This window comes from Grampus griseus, assembly GCF_964374135.1.
Source record: "Grampus griseus genome assembly, chromosome: 20".
In the NCBI taxonomy this organism is placed as follows: domain Eukaryota; kingdom Metazoa; phylum Chordata; class Mammalia; order Artiodactyla; family Delphinidae; genus Grampus; species Grampus griseus.
Window position 1 is genome coordinate 1649907 of NC_139014.1, and position 22067 is coordinate 1671973.

General features: G+C 53.8%; 1 protein-coding gene across 1 annotated transcript in view; it reads right to left on the reverse strand.

Annotated features, from left to right (window-relative positions):
• Positions 1-8971: 8971 nt before the first annotated feature.
• The window catches only part of RGS9 (regulator of G protein signaling 9), a gene marked incomplete at both ends in the record, with an annotated part of 54859 nt that continues 41763 nt past the window's right edge, over positions 8972-22067 (reverse strand). Inside the window, 6 exons of the mRNA XM_082679480.1 lie at positions 8972-9146; positions 11617-11702; positions 13384-13522; positions 13994-14081; positions 17690-17805; positions 21044-21157. Of these exons, the coding sequence (XP_082535606.1) occupies positions 8972-9146; positions 11617-11702; positions 13384-13522; positions 13994-14081; positions 17690-17805; positions 21044-21157 (718 nt within the window). The remainder of the gene's footprint in view (positions 9147-11616; positions 11703-13383; positions 13523-13993; positions 14082-17689; positions 17806-21043; positions 21158-22067) is intronic.

A 22067-nucleotide genomic window follows, 5' to 3' on the forward strand; every position in this document is an offset into this window, starting at 1 on the left:
GAGGAAGCGGCCGGGCGAGGGGAAGGGCCTCCGCGGCGAGCGGCAGCGCGGGGAGCGGGGGCTGGACGGAGAGGGGGGCAGGGGGGCCCCGGTGTACACGGTCAGGTGAGGGCTGGGGGCCGCGCGCTGGTCCGGCTGCGGAGAAGGAGGGAGAGAGCGCGTAGTGAGCGGCGTGGCCGGTCCACGGCCCGCGGGCCGCGCTCGGCTGACTCAGCCACCTGGGCCGACGGCACGCGGCACACAGACCTCCCACCAAGGGGCCTGCCCGTCCCCAAGCCCTGGCCACGTCCCCAGGGCTGGGATTTGCATCCCAGGGCACAGACGGCCCTTCTTCCAGGCCTGGGGCACAGGGTGTGGCCAGGCTGGACTTCCAGTCGGCCTTGGACTCCGCCCCCAACGAGCAACGCCTGCACCCACCGTCCATCATGCCCTCCCTGCTCCATCCTCGGGACCGCCTGAAGTCTGGACGCATCTAACACCCTTTTCACAGAGCAGCGGAGGTGCCAGGAGGAGAGCTGATCCTTCCAGGCCTAAGACCACCCGTCTTGTCCTGAGCCCCGACCCACGTCCGCGGGTCACCCCTGGGGATGACTGGGCCCACCCTTTCCCATGCCCTTCCCCGCAGGCAGCGCAGCAGGACCTGGACCTTCCGCGGAGAAGGAGCCTGGAAACACAGACAAGGAGGTTATCGGTGGGGAAAGGGGAAGTAGGTCAGCAGATCAGCCTCCCTGGGCCACGGGGGCCGACCAGGGGGCAGCAGCGTGGGGTCAGGCAGGCTGTCGGGAAGGAGCCGGAGAGCTTCATCTGAGCTAACGGCAGAAGCGAGAATCCGAATCCTCAGCAGGAAATCTCTCTGCTCTCACCTCTCCTCGGCCTGCTTTGTGTCCCCCCATCACCCCGAAGGCCTGCCCTGGCCATGTGCCACATCAAAGCCCAGTGTGGATGGAGCTGGGGGCTGTGCTGGTCCTGGCGGGGAGAGGGCTCCTGGGACAGCTGGACCGACACTGCCTCCAAGAGAGAAATGCCTCCAGGGAAGAAAAACCCTCTTTGAAACTGTCACAGCCACACAGGTGTCCCGCCTAGAGGGAGCCACCTGCCCCCGGGGGCCTGGGCACTGCCCTGGGGCCCAAGGAGGGCAGCTCCGGGCGCTGAGCTGGAGTCTGCTGGCTTCTGGGGAGTGTGCTGGTCCCGACCTGAAGAGGGAAGGGCACATCCAAGAACAGCCCTGAGAGGAAAAGCAAGGCCAGGGGGCCACAGGGACCTTTGCCCCCGGGGTTGGGGAGGGCGGTCTCCACTCTCTCCCACCGGCTCCCTGAAGCTCAAGCAACACTCGGTTCTGAAACAGCAGCTCGGAGGCACTGATGCTGTTCCACTGCTCAGACAGGCCGACAAACCAGAGCTGAGGCCGGAGCTGAGGCCACTGGGTTATTACACTAATCATCATCGTGATTATTGCTAACACGCAGTGACAGCTTAGCAAATGTGAGTTTCTGGGCTGAGCACTTTATGTGGACTATTGCATTTATCTCCCAGAGCCACTCAGTGAGGCAGGCACCTCTTATTATGCCCATTTTACAGATGAGAAAACCAAGGCTTCCAGAAGCTAAGCCCCAAGAATGCGGGGAACAGTGAGCAGATTTTGCAAAACCAGGCTCACTGGCTCCGTAGTTTGCGTGTGTCACGCCAGTCAGATGTCTCAGTGCAGGCTGCAGGTCAGAATCACGCAGGGTGCCCGTTACAAATGCAGATCCCAGGCCCACCCCAGACCCACTGGAGGAGAACCTCATGGGGGGCACTCAGGGAAAGCAAAGTCTCGCAAACTTTGCTTGTGAGAAGGAGATGCTTTGCAAGTAAGCAAGACCCAGTAAGTAAGTACCCAGTGTGCACTGCGCTTCCGACACCTGTGTCCTACAGGGCACAGTCTGCAAAGGAGAATAACAAGAGGGGTGGCTGGGCCCTGATGAAGGGTTTGGGAGGTGACTGTCAGGTGTACGGCCCTGCAGTTTATGAAGCACTTACGATGTGCCAGGTGCGCAAAGCATCTATTACCACCCCATTTTAGAGACCAGAATACTGAGGACCAGAGGGGTTCAGTACCGTCCCCATGCTCCCACCACAAACCCGTGAGTGTGGAACACAGAACTCTAAGGGGGCACCAAGATGCCCGCCCCTGCCCTTCAGGATGGGTGTGAGCTGTGGATGCCACGGGGCAGTCATCCCCAAGGTCAGGCTATGACATACGGCATAGGTGACTCTAAAAGGAATTATCCTGGCGACGCTGATCCCTTCAAATCTGAGTCTGGAAGCCAGAGAGACAGAAGTCAGAGAGGTGCGGAGCACGATTAGGAATTCGACAAGGGAGGAGTTCATGGTTGGCTTGGAAGATGGAGGGTGGGGAGCGTGCAGCAAGGAGTTCGGGCGGCTTCTGGAAGCTGAGAGCAGCTCTCCGCCGACAGCTGGCAAAAAAAATGGGGCCTCAGTCCCGTGACAAGAGACGGAATCCTTCCAACAACGTGGAAGAGCCTCCAGAGGAGAGGCACACAGCCTCGTGACACCTCGACTGTGTACCCTGAACAGAGAGACCTGCCCAGTCTCACCTGGCCACCTATGAGCTGGTAAATGGTGCTTGTTGGTGCTAATTTGTCCCTCAGGGATCGCTAACTAATACAGTGACCAAATAAGACTCTGACTCCAGGTCCGTCTAACCCCAAAGGCTTTGCTTTTCCTACTTATCCACGCTGCCAGCCCATAGCCTGGGGGTTTTGTATGGGACTTGGGGTCCTGGGCCAAAACGCCAACCTAGGAACCAGGCTTTATTCAGAGAGATGGAGAGCCATCGAGTTAAGCGAGGACACACCCACCCCCGGTTCATTACCTTAAATCCCACTCACTCAGAATTTGCGGTCAACTCCTGCTATAATCCTCACTTTACAGATAAAAAAACAGAGGCTCATGGAGATGATGCAGCTCGACCAAGACGATACAGCTTAGGACAGCCAAGCCCCGCCACATCCCCCCGCCCAATTCTGGCCCTTCCTCTCCACCCCACTCCTCTGCCCAGCACCTGCTTTATTCCAGGATGAATGACAGGACACGTTAGGAAGGTGGCTACTGTCCTACTTCACTTACCTGGCCTGAGAAAGTCCCTTCTTCTGGGCAAACAGGCATCAGCCCGACTGGCCCTGGACACTCTGAGCAAGATGCCTTTTTCTACCCACTCCCCCCGCGACCCTGGCCCCTCCCATACCCACCACGGGTGTGAAGCAGCAAAGCAGCGGCGTGCGAGGCATGTGGCAAAGAAATGACACAACACAGACACAGTGAAGCAGTGCTTGGCTTTGTTTTGTGCTGCTGTTTTATTCTGCTGCAGAAGGAGCATGACACGGAGCGCGTTCGGCGGCACGAGAACACGAGCACAGGCTTTCAATGAAAGGCAAAGCAGATGATGCAGAGACGCGACTCACTTTCCGTACAGAAACTGGCTGAGAATTTGCAGGAGACCCTGTAGCCACTTCCTGGGAGCAGGTAGGCGGAGAGGGCCACCTTCCGGGGGCCACATGCCATGCACCAGTCCCCCCTTCCCAGCCCCTCTCGTTCGCCCTTTCCCTGCTGCCCCCAAAAGCGAATGAGCACAGTTGGCCCCGTGGGGAAAAATCCATGTGGGCGAACACCCCATTTCTCCTACCGGTCAGCTCATCTGCCACCGCCCAGCACAAGACCTTCCCGTCTTGAACAGACAAAACTGGGGACCCATGGACTGACCAGTCACTACACTGCTGCTGGTCAGCCCTCTCCTAGGAACTGCAGACATACGACGTGACATCAATTCCCCACTCTCTTCCCCTCAAATATATCCTAATGGTCCCTGGAGAGCTAGACTCTGAGAGAGAAGAGAAAGTAAGATGGTTTGGGCCAACGAGCCTGTAAATACACCTCAGGAAATGCCCTAAAGAACCACGAACCACTGTACCGGCAACACTGGCTCTGCAAGGACAAGCCTACTCTAAGACCAGGGGGCCACTAGGGCTGGGGACGGCACTGACGACAACAATGACGACGGCGATGGCGGCGACGATGCTGATGGTGACGGCGATGGCGGTGACGGCGACGATGCTGATGGTGACGACAGTGATGGCGATGATGGCGACGATGCTGATGATGACGGTGATGATGGTGGTGGTGATGGTGATGACGGTGATGATGATGCTGATGATGGTGACGACGGTGATGGCGATGATGGCGACGATGCTGATGATGGTGACGACAGTGATGGCGATGACGGCGACGATGCTGATGGTGACGACGGTGATGGCGATGATGGCGACGATGCTGATGGTGACGACAGTGATGGCGATGACGGCGACGATGCTGATGGTGACGACGGTGATGGTGGTGATGGTGACGATGGTGGTGGTGTTGGTGGTGATGGTGATCATGGTGACGATGGTGATGTGACGATGGTGATGGTGATGATGGTGGTGGTGATGGTGATGGTGATGACGGTGATGATGGTGGTGGTGATGGTGATGGTGATGGTGATGGTGTTGATGGTGATGATGATGGTGATGGTGTTGGTGATGATGATGGTGATGGTGTTGGTGATGATGATGGTGATGGTGGTGGTGATGGTGATGATGATGGTGATGATGGTGGTGATGGTGATGGTGTTGGTGATGATGATGGTGATGATGGTGGTGGTGATGACGGTGACGATGGTGGTGGTGATGGTGATGACGGTGATGATGGTGATGGTGTTGGTGATGATGATGGTGACGGTGATGGTGTTGATGGTGATGATGATGGTGATGATGGTGGTGATGGTGATGGTGATGATGGTGTTGATGGTGGTGATGATGATGATGGTGATGGTGGTGATGATGATGGTGATGGTGATGATGGTGGTGGTGATGGTGGTGATGGTGATGATGGTGATGATGATGGTGGTGATGGTGATGGTAAGGATGATGGGGATGATGGTGGTGATGGTAATAATAATGATGGCTGTGATGACGATCACGGCAGCTGGCATTTACTGAGCACTTATGTGCCAGGCATTTTCCTAAGCACTCTGCTCCCGAGCCCTTGTATTTCCACTCAACCCTCACAACAAAAGCAGTCTTTTCTCTAAAAGCCAAGCCTGAAAATGAATCCTGGTACCTTATGGCATAACTTACATTCTAGCATCAGATATACACCACATGGGTGGAGAAACTCAAGCTGTTTACAATATGGCATTAGTGGAATTAAGATGGTGCCTAAGTACGTGGCAGGATAGAGAATATCATAGTAATTTAAATGTATCAATACTATTGTCCAAATAAATACTATTTTTACACCATTTGAGATTCAGATGGACCCTGTGGGGCTACTGTTAGTGCATCAAAGCTGGCAGGAGCAGATACCAGTGGCTGGAGTCTAGAAGCAGACACACTTCCAAAACCTCAAAACTGGGTAGGGCTCCTTTCTACCAAACATGAGAATTTCCTGGTGGATCCCCCTCGACCCCCCAGGCCAGACAATTCTCCCCCATCTCTGTGCTCCGCTAGTGTGTTGCACACCACCCAGCCTATGTCGCCTCCGTGTACCCTTGTCAGCCCCTTGAGGGCAGAGAACACCTCGTCCATTTTTGCATCTGTGCCATGGGCTCTCACACAAAACAGGTGTTTAAAATACATTTGTGGATGGAGATGAAGAGGTACAAACTACTAGGTATAAAATAAATGATACCAGGATGTAACGTACAGCACAGGGAATATAGCCAGCATTTTATAATAAGTTTAAGTGGAGTATAATCTATAAAAATATTGAATCACTGTTGTATACCTGAAAATAATATAATATTGTAAACCAACTATACTTTAATAATAAAAAATATATAGAATACACTTGTGGAACACATCCAGAAGTGAAGCCATGTGTCATCTCCCTTCCTTCAGAAGGGTAATGTGGAAGCACTCATCCATCCAATAAGGAACGATAACCTACTTTGTTGACATGTCTGTGCCTCTCCTTTGACTGGGGATTCTTGTGTGTCTGACACTGAGAAGGTTTCCATCAATGCGTCTGACACAGAGCACTGGGTACTCTGCAGGAGGATGACAGGCACATGAAGCAGACATGTCTCATGAGTGAGGAGTGGGCTGGTGAATCGTTGAGTCAAAGATGAACAAGACACACTCTGTGTCCTGAAGAATTCAAGGTGCATTTCAACTCTCCCACCACCCTACCACCATTTTGCTAGGTGTGTAACCTCAGCTCATACAGGGGTAACTAGGATGGAGGGCAAATACCTCCAGTTCCATGCTTCTCAAACTTTCCCACAGAAGTAGGCCAAACAGCAGGAGAACTGGGCAACCATGCTCTCCCAGGAGTCTGAGGGCAAAAGCCTGAGTCCGCCACAGCCAGGCATGAGATATCTTTGACGTCTCAGCTTTTATCTTAAAAAATTCATGTACAGCTTGCAGTCTAATTCGTAATATATTCATGATTATTTTAATGTGAAATTTAAAAAACTATCTAACTTCCCTCCCATTGCAAATCTTCAAGTAAAATTGATGGCCCAGGCTGGGTGTGCTCCTGGAATTCACTGACTCTGGTTTGAGAAACATGGATCTGGTCCCAACCCCTCATTTCAAAAATTATGAAGCAGAGAGGTGAAGTGACTTGCTCAAGACCACATGGCTAGCGACAGAATGAGGACAAGAGCCTAAGAGGCCTTGTCCAAACCCAGGGCTCTTTCCACCCACCATCCATCCATCATCCATCCACCCATCCATCCATGTAATATGCTTATGCAGAATTCACTAGGTATAAAGCATCAGATTCCAAACAGCGAGTGAGATATGGTCCCTTCCCTCATGTCACTCAGTTTACAATGGTTCATCACCTGAAATTTCTGCTTGAGGCGCTCCCCCTGAGTTGGAGGACTCCAGCATTCTTCAAAGAGAGATGAACAAAACATCTCTGTAGTCGCTCTTCCAGAGTGTAAACTAGTCTGTGACTGGGGAAGACGGGAGAGTAATAGAATCCCTTTGCTAACATGAAACCAAGAGCCTCAAACCTTTTACGATGGCCTGGAAAGCCCGCGATGGCCTGCCTGCCCACCCCTTGGACCTCATCTTGTACCACTGCCCCTTTGTCTACCAGGCTCCTTTCATCTGGCCTTTCAGTCTGAGCCATTTCCCACCTCTGGGCCTTTGCTCATGCAGCTCCCTCTGCCTGGAAAGTTCTTCCTGCCTCACCTGCACTCCTTCTATGGCCAAATCTTTTTCATCCTCTGCTTATCCGCCGCCACCTCAGAGAGTCCCCCTGAGTCCACACACGCCGCATCCTTCCTACTACGGCACTGTATGCATTAAAGCACATTCTATGGGTTTTATCATATTTTTGTTTGAGTTGCCGATTACAAGGATGGCCTCAGTTCTTCAGCCCTCCACATCTCCCTGTCTTTTGCCAGCAGGCTTTGAAATTTCTCTCACTGAAGAGGTAGAATCGATTTCCCCAGCCCTTGATTCTAGGCTGGATTTGTGACTTGCTTTGGTTATTAAGATGAGGCACCAGTTCCAGGCCTTCATCTCAAGAATCTTATGTGCTTCCCCCGACTCCCTTGCAATTTTGCCATCCTCATAGGATCATGCCCAGGCCAGGCTGTTGAAGGATAAGAAACATGTGAGCAGAATCCTTCAACCCATCCCGGCCTAGGCTGCCACAGATCAACCCTCACCAGGCGTGCGAAGGAGCCCCACCAAGATCAACAGAACCACAGAGATGACCCCATATACATAAGCCATGAACACTTATTCTTCTATACCACTCTAGCTGTGTGTTTGTTTGTTACACAGCAGCAGCTACCTGATACACTTGGCTTCCTTATTTTTTTGTCAGTCCTGGACTATAAGCTCCATGAGGCAGGGAACATGTCTATTTTATTCACCAATGCCTGGCACATAATAGGTGCTCAGTTAATTTGCTGAGTGAGTCTTTTTGATGTAGAAGGTCAGTACCTGCTCATCCGCTTGCTTTATCTCTTTTGCATTCTTACACAGGTGTACAGGAGCAAACCCAACTTCAGGAATTACCTTTAGGCCTCCAAGGTCAGAGCTGGAACTATCCTGACCACCCCACCCCCCACCCCTGACCACAGGCTGGTCTAATCTAAAGCTATGGAGGAGGGAAGCACCAACATCTAGGTAATATCCCAGAGTACTATCTTTGACCCTGACTCATTTTGAAAATGTCACAGACCTCTAACCATCCCTCCTCCCATGAATGAAGACATCGGCCCCTTCGTCCTTTAACCAAAAAGATGCTCCATTTTACCTGGACTTCTCTGGAGGCCTCTGGCCTAAGGCCTTCATTCCTACAAGCTACTAATTCCCCTGGCATCATGTAAAAGGGGGATGGGGAGGCAAAAGCGAAGGAGAGAGCCCACCAACCCTCAAAACTTAGGACTAAGAACAAGCTCAAAAGAAAAGTCTCAGCAGAGTTTCTCCAGGCAGGTGTGACAGAGGGGCCCCAGGAAAGGGCATCTACAGCGGAGCCCTGCAGCCAGCCCCTGGTTGGGGCGCCCCGTCCCCGCTGCTCTAGAGGCAGAGTCTAAATTGGAGAGACGGGAGGAGGAGCTTCTGGACGCTACTGGAAACAAACATGCGGAACGACGCCCTGGGGGTAGTTAACCACGCCCTTCTCGCCAGTGGCGGTTCACGAAGCTGCTTTTCTCTCTGGTTCTCACCCCCAAGGACTCCGGAGGGTAAGACAGGCGATGTCACAGCAACGGAGTCAGGTGCAGCCCTCCTCTCCCCCCCTCCCCCGTGCCTGCCCGGCCCCTTGGCGATCTGGAGGGATAGGAGGAAGCCCAAGACAGGGGTCCGAGGAATCGGGGGTGACCCCGACTGGCCCACCGCCCCCTGAATGGGGCGCAGAACCCTCTAGACTCTCCCCCACCCCCAGGAATAAATAAGTAACTGTGCATTTATTTGGGAGGCAGCTCTTTTCTGAGTTGGCTCCTGCGATCCAGTTTGCTCATGACCTGGGTGATGTCCACCGTGTTGGCCGCTTCCCGAGCCTTGGCTTCTTCTTCCAGCTGCCTGAGGATGACGGGGCTTGGGCTGGAGCGCAGGGTACGCCGCATGAACCGGAGGCTCGAGCTGAAAGGGAGGAGAGAACAGTGGCTGGTGGAGGGCCACGCGCTCCCCGGAGCGACACTGGCACACCTGGCGGGAGGTGAGGCCGGACTCCGGATCGGCCCCTTATCCCCGCGGGGAACCTCACGGGGGGCCCTCAGAGGCACATCCAGCCATGGCTCTTTTCTCCCCTCTGGGAGGATGGGACCAGACTGAGGACCAGCGCCATCATATCTTAGGCTTAGACGCGGCCAGGAAGACTCAGATGGTGCCAAGTACAGACTACCGTTCATGAGGTTTAGAAATCAACGAGGCATCTTATCTTCCTGAAAGGCCCTTCCAGAAAGAAGCGGACAAGGAGGGTCTGGATACTGGAAACCCAGGGGCTCTGGCCCCCAGGGAGAATTGGAACGCTTGTTTTCAAAAGCCAAGATTCTGGGGCTTCCCTGGTGGCGCGGTGGTTGAGAGTCCGCCTGCCGATGCGGGGGACACGGGTTCGTGCCCCGGTCCGGGAGGGTCCCACGTGCCGCGGAGCGGTTGGGCCCGTGAGCCATGGCCGCTGAGCCTGCGCGTCCGGAGCCTGCGCTCCGCAACGGGAGAGGCCACAGCAGTGAGAGGCCCGCGTACCGCAAAAAAAAAAAAAAAAAACCCACAAAAGCCAAAGTTCTAAAAAGGAAGGAAAGAGTGGGGCCATCGAAGAGCGAGCCTGCACGGGCAGAGCAAGGGGACGGGTCCTGAAGAGGGCTGAGCAGGCGTGCGATGTGCGCCTGCACCAGACCCGGCGGACCTTTCCTCCAAAGCACTGTGCGCATGCGCGAGCCGTCAGCCCCTTCAACAAAAGCCAATCGTGGATCCCCGACCCCAAACTCTCCACCACGACCTCGGGAGCCACGACAAAGCTCTGAGTGAGGCAGGCGATGGAAAGCAGGCTTGGAAAATGAGCATTTCAGCAGCAAGGGGAGACTTAAAACCTAGGACCTCCCCAAATTTCAGGACCACGTAAGCCCCTGGAACTCTAGCATCCACTCTAGGGAGGAAGAGGGCTCCCCTACCCGTAAGTCAGGGCTCCCACCAGCCCTGCCTGCCTGGAGCTCCATTTAACTTGTTCTGGAAAAATTAAGTTTTGTGCACTGTCTCACGCCTGAGAGTCACGGGGCAAACTCATACCCGCCCTGCCATCCCCACAGAGTTCCAGGCCGGGCTTCCCACGTCCCACGGGGGTGTTCTCACTCGCGGTAGCGGTGACAGCATCACCGGACAGCGGTACCCGACCTCACAGCCGAGCACTGCACCTGTGGTCTAGTGCCGTCCCAGCCAAGCACCCGGATGCCCCACAAAAGATCTCAGCTGATTTCTCAGGTCTGTGCCAACTTAAAAAGCATCTGGAGAGAGACATGCGAAGCTCTCCTCCCTTCCCGCCAACTTAAAAAGCATCTGGAGAGAGACATGCGAAGCTCTCCTCCCTTCCCCACTACTTCCTGGCAGAACTTCTGGAGCTATTATGACCCTTTCTTGTGGCTTAAAGAAAAGCTTTCAAGTCCCCAGGGACACTGAACTCCCTTCCTTACCCCGTGAACCTAGAAGAATAGCACCACAAAGACCTCCTTTCTCTCCTTTTCATAACAGGGCCATTATCCTCAAGAATGAAACCAAGTTGGGTTTTTTTTTTAAGCTCCTTTGACAAAGGCTCTGGTCCAACCACCCCTCTTTTGAATTGACTGGAGACTCTGGAAAAAGAGCCCAGCGTGGGCTGAGCTGGCAAACGGGGCGGGGAACATCTACTAAGGGGGGGCCGGGGGAGGGGCGGACAGGACATGCGCTGGCGCTGGGAAAACCTCCGCCAAAGTCCTGCGTCTTTGTTCAAGCTGCCGTTTGGATACTCTTTTGAATCTTCAGTCCCTGTTGAGTTTTCTTTTTCCCCAAAAAAAGGAGCTCAAACTGCCCCTCAGAACATTTCATCCTTTGCCCAAGGGCTCTGCCAGATGGGATGTGCTCCATATCTCCAACGAGGAAGGTGAGAATGAATAAAGAAGGCCGTCCCCCGGCTCAGCAAGAATACTTAGCGTTTCCCTGTACATTTTCCCTAAGAGTCTATATTTTTCCTGGGGTGCAATCTGCTCTCCTCTCCACGGTCTTAGGCCATTACAAAGGACATTACCAGGATGTAGCTAAGTTAATTCCTACACATCAGTTTGGAGGCGGAGAAGCGTAGCAATTAAAAAGCCAATGAGATGCTTCCATCTGTAATAAAGGTCATTATCCCAGCTCATAATCAAAACTCTCTGAAACCAGTGTTAGGGAAACAGAAGTTACTGGCAGTAATTACTGTCTGCATCTTGCCAGCATGATTTCAGCGCATGGTAAGAAATACTTCCCAGTCCCCAATATTTTCATCCAGCAAATATCTTGATAACAGCCGTGTGGCTGGAAGAGACCCTCCTTTCCCCGTACATGAAGCAGCAGGCCACGAGTGGCTTCAGCCCATTCCACTTGCCTTCTCTTGGTCGCTTCCTGAGGTTCAACTGCTCTGGCCAGCATTTCCTTATAGACTGGGGATTTCAAGTAGCGGGCATAAGAGTCCTAGCGGGAACAAGAGAAAAGCAGTTATCATGAGAGGGAAAGCGTCACATCAAACGAATCCACTGGCCGTTTCCCCAGCCTCCCCTCGGCAGTGAGATTGCAAAGTGAAGAGGATTTGTACCCTTGTGTGCAAGGCATTCAGACGTGTGTCTACAGCCACGGTGCTCACGTGTGGTCCCCATGCCGGCAGCGTCCATTTCACCTGGCCACTTGCTAGAAATGCACGTTCTCGGAGCCCCGGGGAGTGGGACGTGCTGCCGCCCCTCACGCTAGAGAACCCTGGTCCACAGCCGCCCCCAAAGAATCTCGAGGGCTCTCCAGCGAAGTACGCACGAAACAGCAGACCCTTGCTTCCAACCTTGCCCACCCGCTACCTCCACTTCGAAGCCCACTCACAAGCCCTTCTCCCCCGAATTTCAGTAGAAAGGCAAGAGGATACCAAACCCAGCTCAACCTAAAACAGCCCCAGGCTCGGACTCCTCTTGTGTGGCTGTTTGCTGGGACCCTCGGCAGGTTCAGGGAAGCCGCTTCCTGAACGCCTGCTCCCCGCAAGCCGACTGCAAACTCTAGTCGTAACATCCAAGGGACAAAGCCCACAGAAACATCTAGGAGAAGTTCTCAACGACCAATTGAGAATTTTAAAAAATTTATTGAAACGGTACCATTCTAAAGACTAAGTAGTAGCAGTCAAGGTCATGAGAACTGTGGACAGAAGACCTAAACAGACATTTCTCCAAAAAAGACACACAGATGGCCGACAGGGACATGAAAAGCTGTCGCTAATCATTAGAGAATGCAAATCAGGACCACCGTGAGGTATCACCTCACACCGGTCAGAATGGCCATCCTCAAAAAGTCTACAGATAACAAATGCTGGAGAGGGCGTGGAGAAAAGGGAAACCTCCTACACGGTGGGGGGAATGTACATTGGTGCAGCCACTATGTCATGACGGTCTATGCGACGACTGCAGAGTGAGAAGCCTTAAGAAGGCACGCAGGGGCTCCCCTGGTGGCACAGTGGTTGGGAGTCCACCTGCCAATGCAGGGGTCATGGGTTCGAGCCCTGGTCCGGGAAGACCCCACATGCCGCGGAGCAACTAAATCCGTGCGCCACGACTACTGAGCCTGCGCTCTGGAGCCCGCGAGCCACAACTACTGAGCCCACGTGCCACAACTACTGAGCCCACGTGCCACAACTACTGAGCCCACGAGCCACAACTACTGAGCCCACGTGCCACAACTACTGAGCCCATGAGCCACAACTACTGAGCCCACGTGCCTAGAGCCCGTGCTCTGCAACAGAGAAGCCACCGCAATGAGAAGCCCGCGCACCGCAATGAAGAGTAGCCCCCGCTCGCAGCAACTAGAGAAAGCCTGCACGCAGTAACAAAGACCCAACACAGCCAAAAATAATAAATAAATTTTTAAAAATAGATTAAAAAAAAAACAAACAGGGCACACAGCCTCTGCAGGCAGCCCTCCCTGGCCAGAGGGCCCAGGAGCACAAGGAGGGGCCAGCCCAGCGGGCAGGAGGGAGAGACAGCTGACAGCCCTGCATCTAACACCGCAAAGCAGTAACCACGCATTCTCTCCCTTTTCCCCACATCTAAAGAACCCTCCCGGTACCTGGGGAGGGAAGCGCTTCCAGGCCTCCGCGCACCCTCACCACGGCCGCGCCTACCTTCTTCATGAGCATGTAGATGTGGGTCTGCGCGGCGTCCAGCACGTAGCGGTGGGGATGCTTCAGCCCCTTGACTGTGATGTCCATGGTTTTGCCGTCTATGTTTATCCACCGCCTCGCCCCTGGGGCCAGGAACAGCCTGAGACGGGGAGGAAGACGTCAGCAAAAGTAGCCAGACCAGGTCAGTGAATGAAAAGTTCACAGCTGCTTGGGAGCGAGGGATTGACACTCGTGGGTTGGGTCCCCCGGGGTGAAAGTGGTCTTTTTAGGAGACACTAAAGCATTTGAACAGGCCATCAAGCAACATTTCCTAGAAGCAAGAAAACAGCCCTGCCAGCATCGGGAATGTGAACTTGTGTTTGACTTTGGAATTCCCAACCTCTGGCAGAGAGAGAGCAAAAAGTGGGTGGGCTGACCCTCCCCCAGCTTTCTCCCAGGACCCCCAGCCTCCCGGAGCAGGGGTGAGGTGTCCACAGCGCGAGGTGAGGTGACTGATGGGCACGCGAGGCGTGGGGGGCCTCTATCCAGTCTCCGACCTCAAGCGTAACCGCGGGGGGGGGCAGCTGGGGTGCCGGGGGGAGACCTCCCCACCAATCTGGCTCATCCTCACTTGTAAATCTCCTCCGCTTTCTCCTTGACCTTGGACTGATCTCCGTACTTCAGATCCTCACAGGCTTCCCAGAATCCCAGATTCTCCCCTGTGCGGGGGGGGGGGGGGGGGGGGGGCGGGGGGGGAGGGGTCGGGGGAGGGGGGAGGGTCCACGGGGACAGCCGGACAGGAGTCCAGATGGGAGGGGAAGGGAGGAAAGAAGAGAAACGGGTCAGCTGGGGTGCATCCCATCCTGGAGCAGCGACTACGGCGGGGACAAGACCTCTGTCCAGGGCCCCGAGAGGCTTGTTACCCCAGCGAGCACACCTACGTGCTCCAGGGGGCCACGTGCCCTGTGTGTGCAGCCCACGTGTCTGCCGGGAACCTGCGCTTTCCCCCGGGGCACACGAGTCAGAGCTCAGATGAAGCGCCAGAGGCGGTCTCGTTCCTCTTCATCCAGGAGGTCGCACACCTTGCTTGGACAAGTGACATCTGATTAGGCTGGGACGCATGCGTCTCTGCTCTGTCGGTTTTCTCCGTGAAGGGTCCTGGTGACTTTGCGCCTGGTCGATGACGCACGTGACTCCCACCTCCTTTGTGCACAGAGAGCCCGTCTCTTAGGGCTCCTCGCGGGGCGTATTCCAGCCAAAGACCCTCACGGAGACGCTGCCGAAGCAGCGATGCTGACGGGCTGGCTCTCAGGAAGGCCTGGTCACCTGAGCCGGAGAGTCTGCGCCTCTGGGCCCAGGGGGAAAGCCAGCTTCTGCCCCACCCCGTTTCCTTCCACCTTCTCTAACTGGAAGGGGGATTCTCCCAGCCCCCAGTAGTGGGAACGCCTTGGTGCACCATCCCAGGTGGCCAGTTTTCGCCTGAGAAAATAAACGGGGTCAGTCCAGTGGGAGAGCAAGAGCTTATGTGTGCATGTGTGTGTGTGTACGTTGTGCGTGCACACGTGTCTGTGTATTCGCGTGTGTGCATGTGTGTGTGTGCCTGTGTGTGCATGTGGGGCAGGGGGGAGGTGAATCACAGCCTCTCCATTCCCAGTATTCTCTGGAAGGCTCCCAGGTATTTTAGACTGGAAAAGTTTGCACGATCCTAAGCTAGTTGACCTCTGTCCCATAACTCCATAGAGATCCTTCCTCTTCAGCATGAAATTCAGGGTGCTCCTGGGACCGAGGTCACAAGCATGAGTAAACAGGCCAGCAGTGCTCTTAAGTGACAGCCATTGGTCTTACAGCAAGTGCCCTGTAGACCACCTTGCCCACGGCAAGACGGTTAATTGCTGAAGGGCAAAATTAAATGAGCAATTATTCACACTAGTCAAAAGGCGGAAACAACCCACACGTTCATCAGCAGATGAATGGATAAACAAAATGTGGTGCATACGTACAATGAGTATTATTCAGCCTTAAAAAGGAAGTTCTGACATAGCTACAATGTGGATGAACCTTGAAGAGAGCGTGCACCGTGAAACAAGCCAGACACAGAAGGACGATTACAGTCTGATTCCATTTATATGTGGCTCCCAGAGTCGTCAAGTTCATGGAAACAGAAAGTAGAATGGTTCCCAGGAGCTGGCGGGGAGTGGAGGAGTGGGGAGTTAGTGTTTAATGGGGGTAGAGTTTCGGTTTGGGAAGATAAAAAAGTTCCGGAGACCGGTGGTGATGACAGGTGCACAATGATGTTAACGTCACTGAACTCTACACTTAGAATGGTTAAAATGGTAAGTCTTGGGCTTCCCTGGTGGCGCAGTGGTTGAGAGTCCGCCTGCCGATGCAGGGGACACGGGTTCATGCCCCAGTCCGGGAAGATCCCACTATGCCGCGCAGCGGCTGGGCCCGTGAGCCATGGCCGCTGGGCCTGCGCGTCCGGAGCCTGTGCTCCGCAGCGGGAGAGGCCGCAGCGGTGAGAGACCCGCGTACCGCAAAAAAAATAAATAAATAAAAAAAATAAAAAAAAATAAAATGGTAAGTCTTACGTTATGAATATTTTACCAGGGTAAAAAAAAAAAAATTAAATGAGCACAGAAAAATGTCTACATGAATGTTCATAGCAGTACTACCCATAATAGCCAAAAAGTTGAAACAACCCAAATGTCCACCACCTGAGAAGTAGATAAACAAAATGTGGTATCTTCACAGAATGGAGTATTATTTGGTCATGAAAAGGAATGAAGCATCGTTACATGCTCCAACGTGGCCGGACTTTGAAAATACTACGCTAAGTGAAAGAGGACAGAAAGCCACATATGGTATGATTCCATTCATAGGAAATGTCCAGAACAGGCAAGTCCATGAAAATAGAAAGTAAATTAGTGGTTGCCTAGGGCTGGGGGTGTGCTGGGGAGTTGGGAGCAGAGGAAGACAGAGAAATAGGGAGTGACTTCTATGGGTCAGGGGTTTCTTTTTGAGGTGGTGAAAAGGTTCTAGAATTATATAGTGGTGATCGTTGCGCAACTCTGTGACACAGCACTGAACGGCACACTTTAAAAGGGCATGTGAATGATACGGTCTGTGAATTTCTAGCATGTGAAGCATATCTCAATTTTTTCAATTTTAATTAAATGAACTGATTATTTACGTGTTCTGTTCGTACCGGAAGCCTCGGGAATCTAATCCCGAGATCACCAATAGCGCTCTTTTAATAACGCAGGGAAATCTTGGGGATGGATTCTTACCAACACTAAGTAACGCCTGGGTGGGATAAGCTCAGAGTGTAGTTTGTTAGCCGACCACTAGATGGCGGCGGATCCACTTATTCACCAGTTGCTTCCGGCCTGTTCTAAAAGCAGCTCCCTTTCCCATCCAACTGTTCTGGGCTTTATCACCTCGCGGCAGTTAGGCTTAATCAGAAAAAAGCGATGTTCAAGAATCCATCTTAGCATGTGATGTGTGCATCCGGCAGTCGAACAGGCTCACGGCAAGTCCCGTGGGATACCTTCAGGTGCACTCTCACAGGCCAGTGGGTCCTGGGGAGCCAGGCCGTGTCAAGGCTCAAATGCGATGCTCCCCACGACTGGGGACTTGGAGAGAAATAAAGGAACCCCATAAAAGTAAACTTTTCAGGGAGGGTGGTGAAGCCCATGGAATGCTCCGCCTATAGGGAAGCTGGTCCCGTCTGGCCTTTGCTCTTCCCAGGTGTCTCCCACTGCAGTGTATTCACGAGGCTGCAGGGGCCTCCGGACGGCTGGGGTATAAAATGTGGCCCCATCCATTCCATTCAAATCCTCCAAGGAAGTAGACCAGGAGCTGAGACAGTGGCTCTCGATCATGGCCGCATGTCAGAATCACCTGGGGGGTTTTCAAGACTTCAGAGATTCCGCCCCAAACCAATTAAAAAGGAACCTCTGGGGATGGGATCCAGGTGAACTGCACGGGCGGCCACGGCAGAGGAGCCCTGAGCTGAAGAGAACCAGGGACGTGGCGCAGCAGACCCGGGAGCTCGGGGGTGGGAGACCCAGGGATCAGGGCGAGCCAGTGAGGGCAGCCAGAGGGGGTGGAGCCTTGGAAACCTGAGTCGTGTCCACGTGGATTCTGTGAGCAAAGCGATTCCCCCGACTGCGGGGCCCCCGGGAGCCAGTGGAGAGACTGGGTCCAGGATGGAGTCGGCCCAAGCAGAGCTATGCAAACACCTGCCGAGCAACCTCGGAGCCCCAGGCTGGACATTCAGGAGTATTTCTAAAAGCAAATGTTTTATTTAAAAAACTCAGAGACCCACCACTGAATTCTTTCTTGAGAAAGTACTGGAAGCTCTGTCGACCCTTGGGGTCTCGGATCAGCTCGCTGAAGTTGAAAGCCCATCGTTCCACCCGCATCCTGGTTGGGAATTCCACCCTGCAAGGACCACAGTTTGTAAATGCTCCGGATACTCAGGCCGCACCCAGGGGGCCTGCGTGCGGCGAGGGGGCTTCAGCCCCTGCTAACCTCCGCGAGTCCCCCCGCCCAGGGCGCGACCCAACCCTCCCCTCCTCCGTACCCGCACAAACAAGCCGAGTAACCCCTTGCTTGGAAAATGCAGCCTCGGACACATCCCCTGGGCCTCGTCTCAGGATTTGGCCTCCCCAGCGGGGGGAAGGAGGCCCCCAGCAGAGAGCCTCACGCTAACCCTTCAGGGCAGAGGGACATGCACGCCTCCTCGAAGGCCTGTGGAGGCCAGGGGGCCAGCCTGCCACACCTGACCAGAGAGAATCCCAGAACGGCCCCGGTGATGGGTGCTGCGGCCACGGCCACCCCCTCCACACCCCTTTCCCACGGGAACATCTGGTGACCCTTCCTGCCCTGCTTCAGGCCCCGTGCCTCCAGGCAGACACCCCACAGGCCCTGCCGGCCGTGCACCCTCTCCCAGAGCCTCCCCTACGACGCCAGGCCCACTCCACCGCCGCTCATTCTGAACACGCTTCGATCTCAGGAAGGACACGCGAGCCCAGCTAACACTAGCTAGCGAGCCCAGCTAGTGTGGGTCTCACGGTCTAGAAAATCCAGAAAACTGTTGGCTTTTCTCCTATTCCTTATGGAATTCTCCGTAACCCAACACAGCCCCTGGGAAACAGAGGTTCCCAAGTCCCAGACACCACGTTGCCCACTGGTGCAACAGCTGAGACCATGACTGGGTACAAGTGATGTCTGTGGGATCTCGAGTCGGTCAGGCGAGCTCACGCTTCCCTAACGTCAGCGTGGAAACAATAAGGATCCCGGAATAACAGCTACCACTTACGGAGTCACCATCTGTGACGCACTGTGCTTTACACACACACCCATCGCTGGGTCCCTAAGGGAACACGGCCAGCTGGATAGCACTTCCAAGACGACGGAGGCTCAGAGAGGGTAAACCCTTGCCCGGGCCCACACAGTAAGAAGCAGGGCCCGGCATCAAACGGGTGTGCCAAGTTCAGCGGACAGCAGAACCCCCTGGGAGACTCATTAAAACACGAACTGCTGGGCGCCACCCCCCAACTTCCTGACTCAGGCTCGGGTGCGGCCCCAGAGCTTGCATCTCCCACGAGCGCCTGGAGGACGTTGATGCGGCCGGCCCATGGCCAACCCTGGGAGCGGACGCTCCGAGCCGGTCTTGTGAACCCTCGCTGCTCACTGAAATCAGTGGGCTACTGGGGCTCAGGAGGTAAGCCAGCCAATTAACCAGAGGCTTTGGAGATAAGGGCTGGGTACTGGGTTTCTGTCTGCTATGTTTTGTTTGTTTGGCCGCACTGCACGGCAATGTGGGATCTTAGTTCCCAGACCAAGGTTTGAACCCGCGTCCCCAGCACTGGAAGCGTGGAGTCTTTACCACTGGACCACCAGGAAAGTCCCTGTTTTTGTTTTTTTTTAAGCTTCCCAGGTAATGTTAATATCGTTCTAAAATCTAAACCATTAGGAAGAAGGCCTCCCGCTTTTGGGGGGCGGGGCTCATCTGGCATCCGCCCAGTACCCTCCGATCAAGGGCTCCTACATAAGCATCACCTCTTTTCTTCACCAGCAAATCTCTACCTCGAGCTTCCATACTCTCCATTGCACGTAGCCTCCGGCAGCACCCACGCCTCCTTCCCAAACCCTCTCAGGACGGTCCCTGTCCTGGCCAGGTGGCCCTGCCTTTTCCCCCACAAGAGCCGACTTCTGCACGTCCTTGTGCACAGGGAGGTGCAGCCTGCCTCTCCCTGATAACTGCGCGAGAGACACAAGCTCCAGAAAACCGTCCTAATAACTAGAGGCCCCGGAAGACTCCCCAGAAGATGGTTCTAGAGTCTTGGGCTCTGCGGTTGACCCCCGACTCCCGGTGAGCGCCCTCCTTCACCTGTCCGCTGCCCATAGCAGGCCACGCGGAGGGGTGAAAGGCCTCCGCTGCTACGCCTGCTCACCTGGCCGGATCTGTGCCACCTGGGTGATCCTCGTGCCTTAGGTGGTGATGGCCTTGGCGTTGACCCCGCTGGGCATGCACCTGACGCTCTCTCTTCTTCCAGCCCCCCCCACCCCACATGCTCCTTCCAGCCCCTTCTGCCCCTCCTGCTCCAGCTTTCCCTGAGCTGTCCCCCTCTTCTTGCCCCCTATGTTAGCTTGGGCTTTTCCCCCCTGCATCTTGGCCTCTGCCCCCTCTTCCAGACGACAGATTTATGCAGGCACAGGTAGCAGCAACAACTGTTCAAATTTCATAAACAGTAATCCCTAAGGCAGCTTTAGGGCTCTGCCTTCCAGGAACTTATTTTTACTCTAGTCAGAAGTCAAAACTGCAAAGCCACGAAGATGATTGTTTTCTTTTCAAAAACGCTCTATGGGCTTCCCTGGTGGCGCAGTGGTTGAGAGTCCGCCTGCCGATGCAGGGGACGTGGGTTCGTGCCCCGGTCCAGGAAGATCCCACATGCCGCGGAGCGGCTGGGCCCGTGAGCCATGGCCGCTGAGCCTGCACGTCCGGAGCCTGTGCTCCGCAGCGGGAGAGGCCACAACAGTGAGAGGCCCACGTACCACAAAAAAAACGATCTATGTATTGTTAAAGCAGAGTTACCACTTGACCCAGCAGTTCCATACTCCAGAGAAATGCAAAACATATGTCCACATAAAAACTAGCACACGAATGTTCACAGCAGCATTATTCCCAATCGCTAAATGGCAGAGACAAGCCAAACGTCCCTCAGCTGATGGATGGATAAACGAGATGTGGTGTGTGCAGGTACATTAATATTTTTCAGCCGTAACTCGGGACTGAGTATGAATACCTGCTTCAGCATGGATAAACTTTGAAGGCATTATGCTAAGTGAAAAAAGCTAATCACAAAAGACCACAGATTGTGTGATTCCGTTGATGTGAATGTCCCTAATAGGCAAACCTGTAGAGACAGAAGGTTTAGCGGTTGCCTAGGACTGGAGGGTTTGGGGGGAGGGGATTTGGAGGGTAATGGCTAAAGGGCAGGGGGTTTCCTATTTGGGTGATGAAAATATTTTAAAATTGTGGTGATGGCTGTACAAGTCTATGAATATAGTAAAAACCGTTGGACTGTACACTTCAAGTGGGTGAATTATATGGTGTGTGAATTCTAACTCAAAAAGTTACTTTTAAAAGGACCCCGATATCTCGAATACATACAGTTTGGCATTTAAATCCCAGAACTGGGTGTCATCCGTGACCCAAGGATTGCTAGGAAGGCAGCCCGACATGATGGCGTCATTGGACGAAAACTGCTCACTGTACTTGACGATCCTGAAAAGCAAACGGAAAGCGATTCCCTAGAAGTTCAACACCCCAGAGACCAAATCAACAGTCAGGTTGATCGACCAGCCTGCCCTCCTTCAACTTGATGGATTTAGTTACATACTTGTTACTGTCTTCTTAGAAAAACGCTCTAACAGCCCTCGGGATTGGCAGGTGTTAAACAAGATCTGTCCTATTCTAGTTGTGAAATGAAACCTCACCAAGACCTGTCCTATTCTAGTTGTAAAGTGAAACGTCGTCTCCCAAACCAGTTCTTTGTGACTCCTCTGTACGTATTTCATTAAAATACAGCCTCTTTACATTGGATCATGAGTTTTCAAAATGCAAAGCTGACTCTTTGCACGTGTTCAAACAGGTGTCTTGGCACCATCTTGGAAGCACAAGGTCGCCACGGACTCGGTGAGATTCTGTTGTGCCACCCTGGGGTCCACCCTTGGTCAAATAATGCCTGCATTTGGGAACTCAGACCCAGTATTCACAGCAGTGGTCTCACTGAGACAAACGTGGGCAAGAGCTAATTCCTCCTGGTCGGGTTAGACATTCTGAGTCAACACGTGTCCTGGTATCTGGCAGTTTGGAAAAAACCTGGCATGCCTTCACCCTATAGGTGGGGATTGCATCCGTAGTATACACGTAAGGCACCTGCCACGAAGTCTGCCCACAGCCATGAGAGTTTGATGGAGCAGGACCATGCCCGAGAGATACACCAGAGCTCTCGGTTTACAGTTCCGTGCGGAACTCAAGCCCCTGGGCTCCATTTCCCCCATGACCTTCTTATTCTTATCAGACCTTTACAGTGGAGCAGCTGAAGGGAAGGGGAAAAAATGCATCCACAGGTCCAAACACTATAATGATGTCAAAATTATGGTAATGAGGCTCTGAGACAAACAAAAATTGG